The following is an 18,666-nucleotide window of genomic DNA, read 5'->3' as shown; positions in this document are numbered from 1 at the left end:
CGTGTTTAACCCTTAGATGCATAAGTGGGTCAAAAATGACCCGGTCAGGTTGTTTTCTTGAAATATCTTTGTAGTGAACATTTTTTATCATTTCATATTCCAGGTATTCCTCAAAAAACATGTTTTTGATATCATACCATTCACATTTTTAACTTTTTAAAAATTTTAAGAAATTTTAGTTTTTGTGTTACTACCCCAACCTTCCATAAGTGGGTCAAAAATGACCCGGTCAGGTTGTTTTCTTGAAATATCTTTGTAATGAAAATTTTTTCATCATTTCATATTCCAGTTATTCCTCAAAAAACATGTTTTTGCGATGATACCATTCACATTTTTAACTTACCTTTTATACATTTTAAGAAATTTTAGTTTTTGTGTTACTACCCCAACCTTCCATAAGTGGGTCAAAAATGACCCGGTCAGGTTGTTTTCTTGAAATATCTTCGTAATGAAATTTTTTTATCATTTCATATTTCAGGTATTCCTCAAAAAACATGTTTTTGATATCATACCATTCACATTTTTAACTTATCTTTTATACATTTTAAGAAATTTTAAGAAATCTTCCATAAGTGGGTCAAAAATGACCCGGTCAGGTTGTTTTCTTGAAATATCTTTGTAATGAAAAATTGCTATCATTTCATATTCCAGGTATTCCTCAAAAACATGTTTTTGATATCATGCCATTCACATTTTTAACTTTTTATAAATTTTAAGAAATTTCATTTTTTGTGTTACTACCCCAACCTTCCATAAGTGGGTCAAAAATGACCCGGTCAGGTTGTTTTCTTGAAATATCTTTGTAATGAAACATTTTTATCATTTCATATTCCAGGTATTCCTCAAAAAACATGTTTTTGATATCATGCCATTCACATTTTTAACTTATCTTTTATACATTTTAAGAAAGTTTAGTTTTTGTGTTACTACCCCAACCTTCCATAAGTGGGTCAAAAATGACCCGGTCAGGTTGTTTTCTTGAAATATCTTCGTAATGAAAATTTTTTCATCATTTCATATTCCAGGTATTCCTCAAAAAACATGTTTTTGCGATCATACCATTCACATTTTTAACTTACCTTTTATACATTTTAAGAAATTTTAGTTTTTGTGTTACTACCCCAACCTTCCATAAGTGGGTCAAAAATGACCCGGTCAGGTTGTTTTCTTGAAATATCTTCGTAATGAAATTTTTTTATCATTTCATATTTCAGGTATTCCTCAAAAAACATGTTTTTGATATCATACCATTCACATTTTTAACTTATCTTTTATACATTTTAAGAAATTTTAAGAAATCTTCCATAAGTGGGTCAAAAATGACCCGGTCAGGTTGTTTTCTTGAAATATCTTCGTAATGAAATTTTTTTATCATTTCATATTCCAGGTATTCCTCAAAAAACATGTTTTTGATATCATGCCATTCACATTTTTAACTTTTTATAAATTTTAAGAAATTTTAGTTTTTGTGTTACTACCCCAACCTTCCATAAGTGGGTCAAAAATGACCCGGTCAGGTTGTTTTCTTGAAATATCTTCATAATGAAAAATTGTTATCATTTCATATTCCAGGTATTCCTAAAAAAAATTCACATTTTTAACTTACCTTTATAAAGTTCTAAATGTGTTCTAAATATGATACAAGTGATTATTCCTAACCAAAATGGCAACATTGTCATAAAAAGGCATTGATTCTAGTATGGGGGATTTGTGAGCCCCTTATGGAAGAGTGTAGGGTCCAGTCACTCGTGCATCGAAGGGTTAACGCCAAGCTAATGTGACGGTTTGGTTTTGCGGTCACGAGGCATTCCGTGACGCCTGGATCGGGATGCCCAGCTGCTCACGTTTGTTTGGATCAGGCTTCACATTCCTTGTTTACATACCACACAGAAGGTTTCAGGCTGATAGGCGAGGATCCTCTTCATGATCCTTTGGAGGCTCCTCGAGACGCGACGAGGAAACAAAAGTTGGCAGCGGTTGAAGGATCCGAGCCCGAGGTTGTTTTGTTTTCCTCGTCTTTCTTCGCCCTCTCAAAGGGGAACAGATTGAGCAAATCCGAAGTCTGAGCGGTATCTCCTCCTCGGCTGCAGCTGCTTTGCCACTTAGCGTGGAGAAGTACGAGCTCGTGGCAACCAACCTCGGACAGCCGGCGCTACGGGAACGCCAAGCGTCCCCTTGGTGCTCAACCTTGACCCCAGCTGCCATTCGGAATTCCAAGTTATTCAAATAAAAAGTCGTGATGCTGTAGAAACTATACAAGCTATATAAGCTACCCTGGCTGTGTTCATCCGGCCCCCCGGGCCCCCGGCCCCCCGCCCACTATAACATGCGCTCGTTCTGCAGGGCCTTGTAGTACTGCTCCTGCTCGGCATGGCTGCGGGCCGACACGGAGGGACGGCGGGGCAGCGTGGAGGAGCGGGACAGCAGGTGGCTGTCCATGAGCAGGTCAGGGTGAGGGGGGGGCGGGAGCACGGACGAGCACGAGGGGTGCGGGGGCGGCGGCGGGGGCATGGAGGAGGAAGGGAGCGGGGGCGGCGGCAAGGGCTGAGGGGACGAAGGGTGAGGCGGGAGGGTCATGTGAGAAGGGTGAGGGGGCGGGGGCAGCGGGGAGGAAGACGAGTGAGGAGGGGGCGGCGGGAGATGGGGCGAGGACAGCTGAGGAGGGGGAGGAAGAGGGGAAGAGGCGGCGGGAAGAGGCGGGGGCGGCAGCTCCGTTTCGACGGCCAGTGACTCCTTTTTAACAGGAAGTGTCCGGTAATCGCGGTAAAGCGGGGCGTTGTCCTGCCGCTGCAGGATGCCGCGGTGTTTATCCGCCGACGCGTCGCCGCCCATCAGGTTGCCGCTGATGGTGTTCCTCCATTCCCACGGCTTCCCGTTGGCGGCCGTCACGCGTACCACCGGGTGGTGCGGCGCGTGGGCGTCGATGGTGACGATGCTGCCGCTGCCGCCGATGCTGCCGGGGTTGCTGCCCGTGCAGCTGTCCCGGTCCGACGGGATGCGGTAGTACGGAGACTCGGAGCAATTGGAGCCGCCCCCGGAGGAGGAGCCACCCTCGGAGGTGACGCCGCCGTGGCTCTGCTGCTTGGACATCGCCATCACCTGCAGGGGGGACAGGAGTGAGTGGCGTCCGGTCGCCCGTCATACAAATCGTTTGTGCTCACCTGAGTGACTCTCTGAGGTGGGGCCTGGGTGGTGGGCACCCGAGGGGTTGACACAGCAATGGGCCCCGCGCCGGGCTCCTTAACCCCGCCCCCTTCTGTGAGCGACAGCCACTTGGCACGGGTCTTGGCGCTCTTCGGGGACACCGGCGGGGGACGGGTGGCCTCCTCTGGGATGTGAACCAGGGGCGGCGCCACCGCCATCCTCGCCGCGGTGGGCGTGGCCATGCCCTTGTTTGCCTGCACTTTCGGGTAAAGAGAGGACGGCACGCCCTGGTCCCCGGCGGCGGCCCCGTTTTCCTCGTCCCCGGCATCCGCCCCTTCTGCTCCGTCCCCGCCCTCGTCTTCATCTCTGGAGCTCTGACTGCGAAGCTCCAGCGAGCGCTGCTTCCACTCCGACACCAGTTGCCGGGATCTTTGGGGGTCAAAGGGCACGTGGAAGGTCATGTGACGCTGCGACGGGGTCTGCTCCTCGGCGGGCGAGATGGGGCTGCCGCCGTTGGCCACCCTGGGCAAGGTGTTGCTGAAGGTCACCATGGTTTCCTTGCCCATGGGCCCGCGGGTGGCCAGGAGCTCCACGTCGGCGCTGGCTCGCTTCAGGGACGCCAGAGACGCTTTCTCCCGCCTCACCTTGCTGCGCGCCCCCGAACCCATGGCCACACCCAGCTCCTCCCTGCTCTCCGACGCGCGGGGGGGTTTCCTGTAGAGGGAGTCATGGCCGCGCTGACTCAGCACCCTCAGGGTGTCCTTCTGCTGCGCCGACAGGATTTTGGGATGAGGTGACGCGTCTTCTTCCGACGCCTTGAAGTTGGCCACTGCGTAGACGGCCTGCGGGGGGGGGGGGATGTCGGGGGGTATAAATAGCACATCCATCTATTTTCTATTCAATGCAGAGCAGTCATTGTATTGCTAGTTTGCTATGGAACAGCCGAGCGGGTTGGCTTGCCTCAGCATCCAGCCCCATGAAATCTGCCTAGCAACAAGCAAAAGCATGCACATGTGTATTCTTATTTTGATTTACAGCCATGTAGAGCATACATAATTATATATAATATACTCATCTCCATGTTTGTAGGCATACCCTAAGGCAGGGGTCTCAAACACGCGGCCCACGGGCCTTGATATGAAAGTTTAATGTTTTGATATGGATGCTGTATGGTATCATGTACCCAGAAAAAATGATTACGTTTGATTCATGTTCATGTTAAAGGTTAAATAACTGTTAATAGTTATCCTCCCTATCCGTGTGGAAGTGGTAAGTTTTTGGCTATTTAAGTTGAAAGGAAATAACTCGAAGGCTACCGTTTAGTTCGCTAGCTCTCTAGTTTGCGAGACCCTGCAGTTGCGCAATATGTTGTAAATCAGGGGTCTCAAACATGCGGCCCGCAGGACACTAGTCTGAGCCCCCCGCCTTGATATGAAAGTTTAATGTTTGATATGGATGCTGTATGGTATCATGTACCCAGAAAAAATTATTACGTTTGATTAATGTTCATGTTAAAGGTTAAATAACTGTTAATAGTTATCCTCCCTATCCGTGTGGAAGTGGTAAGTTTTTGGCTATTTAAGTTTAAAGGAAATAACTCGAAGGCTACCGTTTAGTTCGCTAGCTCTCTAGTTTGCGAGACCCTGGAGTTGCGCAATATGTTGTAAATCAGAGGTCTCAAACATGCGGCCCGCAGGACACTTTTCTTCCCCTTAAAATCTAGTGTGAAATTGCTCCAGCAAACTTTTATCCGATTCGCGCCTCCGTCTCACATCCTTTCCGTCATAAGGAAAGGAAAGTAGCCAAGCCTACTGACCAGGTAGACGCCGATGCCGGCCCCGATGAGGTACCCCACGTAGACGTCCATGGGGTGACTGCGGTGCTGCGTGATCTGCGTGAGGCCGGCCAGGCCCGCCGCCATGCAGAAGGCGAAAACCAGCAAGGGTTTGAGCAGCTTGGTGGTGGCGCTGATGCTGGCGTTGAAGTACATCTGTGGATATGAAGTACATATATAGATATTATATATATATATTTATATATATTTATATATATATATACATATATAATATAAAACAGTTAGTTATTTTGCTGGATGATAATCAATATTCTTGATTATTATCAATAATATAATATTATAATAATATAAATAATTAATATAATATAAATATATAATATTAATATATATATATATATTTATTAACAAATATATGAATAATAATATAAAATAAAATACTATAATATATAATATTATTTTGTATAATTAATTATATGGCATTATAATGAGCATACATGCTATCAAAAGCAATAAACTTAAATTTTTGGATTGAAAAAATATATAAATAATAATATAAAATAAAATACTATAAATATATAATATTATTTTTTTATAATTAATTATGTGGCATTATAATGAGCATACATGGTATCAAAAGCAATAAACTTACATTTTTTGATATTATTATTATAATATACATAATAATAATAATATAACAATAATATTAAAAAAATACTATAAATGTATAATATTATTTTTTTTTATTAAAAAATATAAATAATAAATTAAAATATAATACCATAAACATATAATATTATTTTTTATAATTAATTATGTGGCATTATAATGAGCATACATGGTATCAAAAGCAATAAACTTACATTTTTTGATTAAAAAATACATCAATAATAATATAAAATAATATACTATAAATATATATTATTATATATTTTTTTTGATTAAATAAATAGAAATAATAATATAGAATAAAATACTATAAATATATAATATTATTTTTTTATAATTAATTATATGGCATTATAATGAACATACATGGTATCAAAAGCGATAAACTTACATTTTTTGATTTAAAAAATATATCAATAATAATATAAAATAATATACTATAAATATATAATATTATTATATATATTTTTGATTAAGAAAATATAAATAATAATATAAAATAAAATACTATAAATATATAATATTATTATTATTTTATAATTAATTATATGGTATTATAATGAGCATACATGGTATCAAAAGCAATAAACTTACATTTTTTGATTAAAAAAATATCAATCATAATATAAAATAATATACTATAAATATATAATATTATTGTATATATTTTTTTATTTAAAAAATAAATAATAATATAAAATAAAATACTATGAATATATAATATTATTTTTATAATTAATTATATGGCATTATAATGAGCATACATGGTATCAAAAGCAATCAACTTAAATTTTCTGGATTAAAAAAATACATAAATAATAATATCAAATAAAATACTATAAATATACAATATTATTATATATATATTTTGATTAAAAAATATCAATAATAATATCAAATAAAATACTATAAATATATAATATTAATTTTTTTATCATTAATTATGTGGCATTACAATGAGCATACATGGTATCAAAAGCAATAAACTTACATTTTTTGATTTAAAAAAATATATCAATAATAATATAAAATAATATACTATAAATAAATAATATTATTATATTTTTTTATAAAATATATAAATAATAATATTAAATAAAATACTATAAATATATATATTTTTTTTAAATAATAAATTATATAGCATTATAATGAGCGTACATGGTATCAAAAGCAATAAACTTAACACTGTAATTGGAATGTAAAGAGCTTTTAAATAAATTAAACAAACCAAAAATAACTAAAACTTTTTTTAGTTAAAAATAACTAAAAAAATAAATGAAAATAAATTGGATTCATGTAAGCAAATAATGTAGAAATTATGAAATTATGTAAAACGTTTGTATGCCATTCTACAGGAAATGAGCAATGAACAATTATTATTATTGTTTCATCTTGTTATGTTGATGCTTATGACAGAAATAAAATAAAAAAAAAACATTGATGATATTGTCGAGAGTATCAAAATGAAAATTACGCTTCGATTACGTGTCAAAGCAAGCAGCGACCTTTCTTGCATGTGCTGAGCGTTAATGGGAACAAAATGGATGGCGTTAGCCACACCGAATGACAACGACTGATTACTCTTTTTTTTACACGTTTTTTTTAGCTTCGTTGCAACACGAGGAGGAAGAAGTGGAAGAAATAGAACTTACAGATATATAGACGGCAGCAAAGCCGGACAGTGTTGCATGCTGGGATGGAAAAGTTTTCCTGGAGGAGCAAAAAAGGGGAAAAAAATTGCAGCATTGTACTAATCGTGAAATATAAAAACACAAGTACTAATGTGTACTAATTATAATACCTGCTGGTATTCCACTAATATATATATATTAGTGGACCAGGAGGTCATGTCAGGGGTTCGAGGGGTTCTAAAAATATAGCGTATATATATATATATATTTATATATATAATATTATTTTTAATATTTTTTACCATTTTTTACATTTTTTTAAAATTATATACACTTGGCGGCAAAAAATGTAAATGATTTTCACATCATTTAAAAAATTTAGCACATTTTTTTTACAGAAAATATAGCGTGACAATTTTATATATTATATATACATATCTATTTGATATATAAAATATTATTTTTAATATTTTTTACCATTTTTTAAAAAATGTTTTATTTTGAGGCAAAATAATTTGCAGGTTTCTATATCTAAATATGCCAAACTATACATTTTCACATAAACTCATACTGTACATCTATAATTCACATTTTTTTTTAAATTACATACACTTGGCGGCAAAAAATGTAAATGATTTTCACATCATTTAAAAAATTTTGCACATTTTTTTACAGAAAATATAGCGTGACAATTTTATATATTATATATACATATGTATTTGATATATAAAATATTATTTTTAATATTTTTTACCATTTTTTAAAAAATGTTTTATTTTGAGGCAAAATTATTTGCATGTGTCTATATCTATATATGCCAAATTGTACATTTTCACATAAACTCATACTGCACATCTATACTCTTCACATTTTTATTGAAATTATATACACTTGGCGGCAAAAAAATTAAATGATTTTCACATCATTTAGAAAATTTAACACAATTTTTACAGAAAATATAGCGTGACAATTTTATATATTCTATATACATATGTATTATATATATAAAATATTATTTTTAATATTTTTTACTATTTTTTTTTATGTTTTATTTTGAGGCAAAATAATTTGCAGGTTTCTATATCAAAAAAATTAAATGATTGATTTCACATCATTTTAAAAATTGAACATAATTTGTAACATATAGCGTGACATTTCATATTTTATATATTATATATACATATGTATTTTATATATGAAATATTTTTATATTTTTTACCATTTAAAAAAAAAAGTTTTATTTTGAGGCGAAATAATTTTTCATAATTTGAACTGTTTTCCACACGGCATCGTGATCCGTCAATACAAAAATGGAGCTTGTGCAGGGGCGTCAAACGGCCTTCATGTCTGAAGGCCTTAGAAGGCCAACAAAGTCAGGAGTTCAGATCTCCAAAGGAGGTGGAACGCAAACAATAATCATGGCCGACAATGACAAATGACAATGATAAGCTAGCTGGTTTTGTACGTGAAGCAGAAAAACGACAAATCGATTTTACCCGAAATTCATAATCTCTGAGTTACTCAGACTTTTAATGAATTTTTATTGCAGTTTTTCAAGTAAGACAATGTGAAGTTTCCCAAAAAGATAGCGTATGATAAGCTAACAGTTAGCATGTGTAACCGCAAACATCAAATTTGAATAAGAAACCCCTTTGGCGTCCATACCTGGCCGACATGATGGCGTACTGGTCTTTGCCCATGCAGATGTCCTGCGTGACGTAAGCGCTGTTGTCACATGACACGCCGGGCGCCGTGTAGTTGGGCTGGCAGACGGTGAGGAAGAACGGGGCGTGGTAGCCGGTGGCTAGCTGGATGACGTCCGTCACCAGGGCTGTTGCTAGGAGACCAAACACGTGCACACCTGAGAGACGAGGAGAGTCAAGGTCACTCGTGACGTTTAAGTCAATGATCACATTTTGGAAACATTCTAGAAAGGGGGTTCTAGGGGTTCTAAAAATATAGCGTGACAAATTTATAATATATATATATATATATATATTTATATATAAAATATTATTTTAAATATTTTTTTACCTTTTTTTAATTTTTTTTAATTTTATATTTTTTAATTAAAATTTTTTTTTTAAATTTTATATTTTTTACAATTTTTAAAAAAAATGTTTTATATTGAGGCAAAATAATTTGCAGGTTTCTATATCTAAATATGCCAAACTATACTTTTTCACATAAACTCATACTGTACATCTATAATTCACATTTTTTTTTAAATCATATACACTTGACGGCAAAAAATTTAAATGATTTTCACATCATTTAAAAAATTTAGCACAATTTTTTGCAGAAAATATAGCGTGACAATTTTATAATATATATATATATTTATATTTATATATAAAATATTATTTTAAATATTTTTTTTACCATTTTTTTATTTTTTTTTATTTTGAGGCGAAATAATTTGCAGGTTTCTATATCTAAATATGCCAAACTATACTTTTTCACATAAACTCATACTGTACATCTACAATTCACACTTTTAAAAAAAATTATATACACTTGGCGGCAAAAAAATTGAAATGATTTTCACATCATTTAAAAAATTCAGCACAATTTTTTACAGAAAATATAGCGTGACAATTTTATAATATATATATATATTTATATATATAATATTATTTTTTATATTTTTTACCATTTTTAAAAAAAAATTATTTTGAGGCAAAATACTTTGCAGGTTTCTATATCTAAATATGCCAAACTATACATTTTCACATAAACTCATACTGTACATCTATAATTCACTTTTATTTTAAATTATATACACTTGGCGGCAAAAATTTTTAATGATTTTCACATCATTTAAATAATTTTGAACAATTTTTTACAGAAAATATAGCATGACAATTTTAGAATATATATATATATATATTTATATATAAAATATATATATTTTTTTTTTACCTTTTTTTTGAGGCAAAATAATTTGCAGGTTTCTCTATCTAAATAAACCAAATTGTACATTTTCACATAAACTCATACTGTACATCTATATTTCACTTTTTTTAAATTATATACACTTGGCAGCAAAAAATATAAATGATTTTCACATCATTTAAAAAATTGAGCACAATATAGATAAAATAGTACATGACATAAAATGAAAATATGAACTTTTGCTCCGGACTGACCAACAAAGCGAACGGTCCTGCGCAGGAAGGAGTTAAAGCTGCATCCTCCCGCGTTGATGCTGCCCTCCGTCTTGGGACATGTCTTGAGTTTGGACTGCATACAATACATGATGCCCTCCCCCATCATGATCTGTGGACCAAGACAAGATAATTAATTTATTTAGGTGTTAAATTTATTATTAAAATAAAAAATATTAAAATATTTAAATTGGAATTATTTTTATAATTTTATAATTATAATTTTAAATTATTATTAAAATAAATATAAATAGCAGTAATTAATTGTAATTTATTCCCAAGTAAGTGAATACGTACATACTGTATGTATATAGTTAAATAAATTCAGTATATCTATTGCTATTATTATTATTATTAGTTGGCCATTATGATCAATAGATGTATGCTCGTGTGTGACTCTTAAAATAGATTTTTTTAAATATTTTAACATTTTTTGAAATGAAAATTCTATTTTTGTATATTTTTGTATATTTTTGTATAAATGAATTAATTATATTTTTGTATAAATTAAAATTTATAAATTTAAATGTAATTGTTGTATCAATGTAAACACAATACACTGTAAAAAGTGTGTCGACCAATCCATCCATTGATTATAGAGAGATGACGTTGGCTCTGTGTGTCTTGAAGAAGCTGTCCACTTTGGAATTACAATTTGGAATATTATATAACACCAGAAACATTAGGATTAAATACATTTCACTTGAAATGAAACTCAATAAAACGATAAAATATAAAAAAATAAATAAATAATTATTAATATAATTACATTAAATGTATTGAATTTATTGAGGTATTAAATTTATTATTAAAATAAAAAATATTACAATATTTAAATTAGAATTATTTTTTATTTTATAATTTTCATAATTTTTATATAATTTTTTTAATATTTTTTTAAATATTTTTTAAATAATTTTTCATACTTTTTCATAATTTTTCATAATTTTTCATAATTTTTCATAATTTTTCATAATTTTTCATAATTGTTCATAATTTCTTCATAATTTTTCATAATGTTTCATAATTTTTCATAATTTTTCATAATTTTTCATAATTTTTCATAATTCTTCATAATTTTTCATAATTTTTCATAATTTTTATAATTTTTATAATTTTATAATGATAATTTTAAATTATTATTAAAATACATGTAAATAGCAGTAATTAATTGTAATTTTTTCCCAAATAAGTGAATACATACATACTGTATGTACGTATATAGTTAAATAAATGCAGTATATCTATTGCTATTATTATTATTAGTTGACCATTATGATCAATAGATGTATGCTCGTGTGTGTCTCTTAAAATAGATTTTTGAAATGGAAAATCTATTTTTGTATATTTTTGTATAAATGTATAAATTATATTTTTGTATGAATTAACATTTATAATTTAAATTAAATTTTTGTATAAATGTATAAATTATATTTTTGTATAAATTAAAATGTATACATTTAAATGTAATTTTTGTAAAAAATGTAAACACAATACACTGTAAAAAGTTAACTCCTGAAGTGAGAAAATGGTGCAAAAACGACAAAAATTAGCATTTTTAAAGTCACAATTCAAAAATGGACGTCAACCGTTTGCACTTTTACGACTTACCGATGCGGCGGGTCCGGCGAAGGCCAAGCTGAGCAGCATCAAAAGAGGGATGAGTTCGTCCCCCGTCTCCACGTAGGGCATGGAGAGGTCACGGTCATAGCAGCGGAAGCCCACCATGGCCGGGGACAGGACGTCAGTCAGCTCCAGGAAGTAGAGAGACACCAGGGAGGACAGGACGATGGGAAGCTACACGAGAGAGAGAGAGAGCGACACGGCAAAGGTAAGATCGTGGATTCGCCGAGTCGTCTTGTGTCGATTCGTCAGGACTGGAGCAAACGCCGCAGTGTCGTACCTCTACAAAATAAAAGCACGGCAGCAGGGTCATGCTGTCTTTGGGGGGTTTCTTCTTGGCTCGGCTTTTGGGGGACATCATCTTGGTGTGGGACCACTCGCAGCCTGTCAGGGATGGAAGACACGGGTCATATTGTACGGCAAGTACGTACGCGGAGTTGAACATAGGCCTCGGGTGATCATGTGACCTCAGAGAGGACACACATGGACACTTAAATATTTATGTCCTCTGCCCCTACTCCATCGTCTTCTTCCATACAGCGTCTTTTCCCAGCATCGTCACTTTTTAACTCGCTTTTTGTGTTTTCACTGTTGATTCCAAATCTACATGACACTCCCCTTGCAGGCAGGACACGCCCCCTGGAGATCAAACCCTGGCACACTGACAACATCAACATCAAATGAAGCATAAAACAAGATGACTTTAGCACAAATATGGCAATACCATATAGGGGATGGTGGGGGGGGTGACTTGATGGATGGATGGATGGATAGATGGATGGATGGATGGATGGAAGAAAGGATGGATAAAGGATGGATGGATGCAATGATGGATGGAAGAAAGGATGCATGGATGGATAAAGGGTGGATGGATGGATGGATAATGGATGGATGGATGGATGGATGGATGGATGGATGGATGGATGGATGATGGATGGATGGATGGATGGATGGATGGATGGATGGATGGATGGATGGATGGATGGATGGATGGATGGATGGATAGATGGATGGATGGATGGATGGATGGATGGATGGATGGATGGATGGATAGATGGATGGATGGATGGAAGAAAGGATGGATGGATGGATGGATGGATGGATGGATGGATGGATGGATGGATGGATGGATGGATGGACGGATGGACGGATGGACGGATGGATGGATGGAAGGATGGCTGGAAGAAAGGATGGATGGATGAATGGATGGATGGATAAAGGATGGATGGATGGATGAATGGAAGGACTGAAGGATGGATGGATAAAGAATGGATGGATGGAAGGATTGAAGGATGGATGGGTAGATGGATGAATGGAAGGATTGAAGGATGGATGGATGGAAGGATGGATGAAAGGATGGATGGATGGATGGATGGAAGGAAGGAAGGATGGATAAAGAATGGGTGGATATAGGAAGGATGGATGGATGGATAAAGGATGGATGGATAAAGGAAGGATGGATGGATGGATGGATAAAGGATGGATGGATTGAAGGATGGATGGATGGATTGAAGGATGGATGGATGGATAAAGGATGGATGGAAGGATGGATGGATAAAGGAAGGATGGATGGATGGATGGATGGATGGATGGATGGATGGATGGAAGGATGGGAAGATGGATGGATAAAGGAAGGATGGATGGAAGGATGGATGGATGGATGGGTGGATGGATGAATGGAAGGATTAAAGGATGGATAAAAGGTGGAAGGATGGATAAAGGATAAAGGATGGATGGATGCAAGGAAGGATGGAAGGATGGATGGATGGATGGATGGATGAATAAAGGATGGATGGATGGATGGATAAAGGATGGATGATGGATTGAAGGATTGATAGATGGACAAAAGATAGATGGAAGGATGGATGGATAAAGGAAAAATGAATGGATGAATGGATGGATAATGGATGGATAAAGGATGGATTGATGGAAGGATGGAAGGATGGAAGGATGGAAGGATGGATGGAAGGATGGAAGGATGGAAGGATGGAAGGATGGAAGGATGGAAGGATGGAAGGATGGATGGATAAAGGAAGGATGGATGGAAGGAAGGATGGATGGAAGGATGGGTGGATAAAGGATGGATGGATAAAGGAAGGATGGATGGATGGACAGATGGATGGATAAAGGATGGATGGATGGATGGACAGATGGATGGATAAAGGATGGATGGATGGATGGATGGATGGATGAATGGATGAATGGATGAATGGATGAATGGAAGGATTGAAGGATGGATAAAGGGTGGAAGGATGGATAAAGGATAAAGGATGGATGGATGCAAGGAAGGATGGATGGATGGATGGGTGGATAATGGATGGATGGATGCAAGGAAGGATGGGTGGATGCAAGGAAGAAAGGATGGGTGGATGCAAGGAAGGAAGGATGGGTGGATGCAAGGAAGGATGGGTGTATGCAAGGAAGGCTGGATGGATGGATGAAGGATGGATGGATGGATGGATGAGCGTACGGATGGATGGTCTCCATCATGGCTGACAAGAAGCTTATACAGGAAAACCTCCAGTCTCATTTCAGTGACCTGCTCCAGTCTCCACATTTCAACCCCCCCCCTTTTAAATCCCAACACACACACACACACATTGTGTGGCTGTCTTGTAGAAGAGTGGGGGCGGGGGTAAGGGGGGTAAGGGGGGCGGGGGTGCATGTTTATCTCCAAAAAACAGCACTTTGTTCCTCGGAGGCTCTTCATGACATCAATGTGACTGCAAAATGTCGGCTGGCTTGTGTGTATCCTATGAGACTTTATAGTACTTTATAGTACTTTATAGTACTTTATAGTACTTTATAGTACTTTATAGTACTTTATAGTACTTTATAGTACTTTATAGTACTTTATAGTACTTTATACTTTTGGACTGAGTACAAAATGCAGTCAAAGTGAGTACACTACTGGCGGCAAACAGCAGAGGCGCTGTTGAGTCAGTCTCTGACAGCCTGCAGCCTAAAGAAGTCCAGACCACAACAATGTCCTCCTACATCCGGGCAGACCGCTCCGTACAACACTGGCACGGAAACAGGAGTTTAGAACTAACTCAAACCTCCATTTAACTCACGGGACTAGAAAAGCTAATAACACCAGCATCTACGCGGCTGTAGGCAACCTCCTGGTGTACAATTCTTCTTGCAACTTTATCTACCTCTGCATGCGCTTTGAAATATGGGTTGGTGATATTCAGCTGATTTGCTGCGCTGTTGCTAATGCTAATTGCTGTCGCTACGACCAACTCATCCGCTCGTTTTAATGCCGACTCAGCACTTTGCTCCTCACTGCCATTACAACATCGGTTTTGTTGCTGCTGTGTTATCCATATGGTGAAAGAACATATGCATATTTTTCTTGATACTTTCTCATGCATTCCACATGATTAAGTGAAAATAATAACGTGCATGATGTCACATTCTGTTTTCTAAACGTCTCATCCTCTTTAAGGTTTGGGTAAATAAATGCCAAAATATCTGTGTACTCTTCTTAAAAGTATCTGAAAATGTACTTTTAGATGTGTACTTTAGAGTAAAATCCGATACCGACTGCTTAATCTGCGTTGGAAGAAGGAAGTAAAACCCATCAAGGTGATGAACGACACTATCCTCGCCACCCAATACAAGACTTGCCTTTGAAAGTACTCATTTTTAACTCATTCAACATTATTGGCTTTGTACTTTTGCAGTAGTGGCGTGTACGACTGCACTGCATCACGCTGAGCTGTTCCGAATATTTCGGCTGCCTCGGCGTGCTTTCCTGGAGATCCAAACTGTTGGGAAGAGCTCTGGAAAATGACGTTGAAGTCATGTTTCTTTTGAAAGGGTGAACATAAAAAGGCCGTTTTTTCAATGGAAGTACGGCATTATATATATATATACATATATATATATACCCTCTCATTTAGGGTTAGGGGAGGCTAATTGACTAAGTCACGTGACTTCGTGCAAGCAGCCATTGAGATCGTCAGTGATGGAAGTGCGCGCGCACACACACACACACACACATGTATAGACTCACCTCTATCCCGGGGGCTCCGTGAATTCACCGAGTCCCGTCGCCCCCTTCCCCCCCGGCGTGCTCTCGCGTGCTGCTCCAGTTTGACTGCTCTCGGTTCCACTTTAATCCATATCAGTGTGCCTCCCGCCCCCCCCTAAAGAAATCCTCCAAATCCCGCAGAAATCCTCCAGTCAGATTTGGGATGAATGACTAAATGGGAGCAAGGATGCTGATGGGAAAAAGTGACCCCAAAAATGGAATTGGTGGAGTGAGAGCTTCACGTGCTTCTTCACGAGGTGGTAGTGGTGGTGGTGATGATGGTGGGGTGTCCTCCTGCTGCTCTTCTTCTTCTTCCCAATTTTCCCAAATGTGGCCGTCACATCACAGAGGAGGTTGGGGGAAAAAAAACGGGGAGTGTCCAAGCACGGGAGCTTGTGCTCGTTCGGAGCCGAGCATCCGTGCGGGTTTTTGGGTAAACGCAGCCAGCCCGAGCGCGCACACACAAAGGCAGGGAACCGGAGGGGGAGGAGAGAGTGGTGCGCCGAGGGTGGGGGGAGGAGACAGTCTGCTCCACACTTCTTCTTCTTCTGCTATTCCTGTAGCCGTGGCTGAGACACAAAGGGGCTGGAGATGGGGGGGGGGGGGGGGTGAGCCTCCAGTCAATGACGCGGCATGCGCACGTGTGTGCAACTTTATTGACGTGCACGCGCCCCCCCCCCCCCACACTGCCTTTGTTTGGGCACTCCTTGAAGGGCGTGTCCTCGTGCACGACCGCAAGTAGTGCTGCTGCGCACGTGGTGGATCCACCCTAGCATATGCACGTGCCAGATAAACTGAGTCATCCGGTTAGGCTGGGGCACCGGAGTGAGTGCCCCGTCGCGTCCCCGGACAGCGCTAGCTAATATGTCTTATATTTAATGCAGCGCCTAAAATGTCTTTTATATTTAATACAGATTAGTGATTCTATTGCAAAACTTCTCCATTTTAACAACTGTCAGGAAAGGATTGGAACGTCAGGAAAGGATTGGAACGTTGAACTTCCCGATGCTCACGTTTCCCGCCTTGTTGTTGCAAAAAAGTAATATTCTAATAATTTTACAAGAATAAAATAGTAATATTATGGGGATAAATAATGTCATTTTAGTAGCACATTTTTAAATTTATTTTCTTTTTTTTTTTAGTTGAAATTTTTGGAAAAGTTATAATATTATAGGAATAAAGTCATAATTTCAAGAACATTTATCAGAAGAAGAGTTTTAATTTTTACATGAATAATGGCAAAATATGAAGAAAAAGTAATATTCTAATAATTTTACAAGAATAAAATAGTAATATTATGGAGATAAATAATGTCATTTTAGTAGCACATATTAAAAATATTTTTCTTTTTTTTTTTTAAGTTGGAATTTTTTGAAAAGTTATAATATTATAGGAATAAAGTCATAATTTCAAGAACATTTACCAGAAGAAAGCTGAAAGAGTTTTCATTTTTACATGAATAATAGAAAAATAATAAGAAAAAAGTAATATTCTAATAATTTTACAAGAATAAAATAGTAATATTATGGAGATAAATAATGTCATTTTAGTAGCACATATTAAAAATATTTATCTTTTTTTAAAGTTGGAATTTTTGGAAAAGTTATAATATTATAGGAATAAAGTCAGAATTTCAAGAACATTTACCAGAAGAAAGCTGAAAGAGTTTTAATTTTTACATGAATAATGGCAAAATATGAAGAAAATAGTAATATTCTAATAATTTTACAAGAATAAAATAGTAATATTATGGGGATAAATAATGTAATTTTAGTAGCATATATTAAAAATATTTTTCTTTTTTTTTTTAAGTTGGAATTTTTGGAAAAGTTATAATATTATAGGAATAAAGTCATAATTTCAAGAACATTTATCAGAAGAAAGCTGAAAGAGTTTTAATTTTTACATGAATAATGGCAAAATATGAAGAAAAAAGTAATAATCTAATAATTTTACAAGAATAAAATAGTAATATTAGGGGGATAAATAATGCCATTTTAGTAGCACATATTGAAAATATTTTTCTTTTTTTTTAAAGTTGGAATTTTTGGAAAAGTTATAATATTATAGGAATAAAGTCATAATATTTTTTTACAAAGATTATTTAAGAAGAAAGTTTTAGTTTAGATTTTAATTAATTAATTAATTTTTTTTAATTTAAGAAAAACTAAGACCAGGAAATATCAAAATAAAGAATTTGTTGTTTTTTAGAACTGCGAAAAAAGCCGTCAGTAAGGTAGTAAAAACACAGAGTACACCTTAAAGTACTTGGCTGTGGCTGTACTGATACTGTATACTGTATACTGTATACTGTATACTGTATACTATATACTGTATACTGTATATAGTATAGCAGTACGCCATTCCTGGTCATGAACTGACAAGTGGAGTGTGTGACACATTCCCACACGTATTCCCAGACGGGATGCTAATATCTACACAAGTGGATCAACACTCAAACACCCCCCCCCGCCCCCCCTTCCCAGTCTCGCCATGAATGGGGGCGCCACATTTATCCTTCCAGTGCGGTTGCCGGGGAGTTTCTTCAGATTCTTGAGAGAGAAGGGGGTTGGGGGGTGGGGGTCTCCCCGGGCTATT

The 18,666-nt window shown here is 36.4% G+C and overlaps 1 protein-coding gene across 1 annotated transcript; it reads right to left on the bottom strand.

Annotated features, from left to right (window-relative positions):
- Positions 1–329: 329 nt before the first annotated feature.
- plppr3a (phospholipid phosphatase related 3a) lies at positions 330–16,380 on the bottom strand. The gene is made up of 9 exons (XM_058057637.2): positions 16,051–16,380; positions 12,310–12,413; positions 12,018–12,203; positions 10,389–10,518; positions 8,905–9,100; positions 7,261–7,318; positions 4,961–5,134; positions 3,162–3,986; positions 330–3,099 (listed from the first exon to the last, which is right to left on the bottom strand). The coding sequence occupies exons 2-9, from the start codon at positions 12,388–12,390 to the stop codon at positions 2,320–2,322; spliced, it is 2,430 nt and encodes an 809-aa protein (XP_057913620.2). The 5' UTR covers positions 12,391–12,413; positions 16,051–16,380; the 3' UTR covers positions 330–2,319.
- Between the last annotated feature and the right edge of the window lie 2,286 nt (positions 16,381–18,666).

Source organism: Doryrhamphus excisus, linkage group LG19 (genome assembly GCF_037039965.1).
Source record: "Doryrhamphus excisus strain RoL-2023G ecotype Guam linkage group LG19, RoL_Dexc_Guam_v1.1, whole genome shotgun sequence".
Lineage (NCBI taxonomy): Eukaryota > Metazoa > Chordata > Actinopteri > Syngnathiformes > Syngnathidae > Doryrhamphus > Doryrhamphus excisus.
Note: the sequence above shows the minus strand (reverse complement) of the source record. Positions and strands in the feature narration are given on the sequence as shown.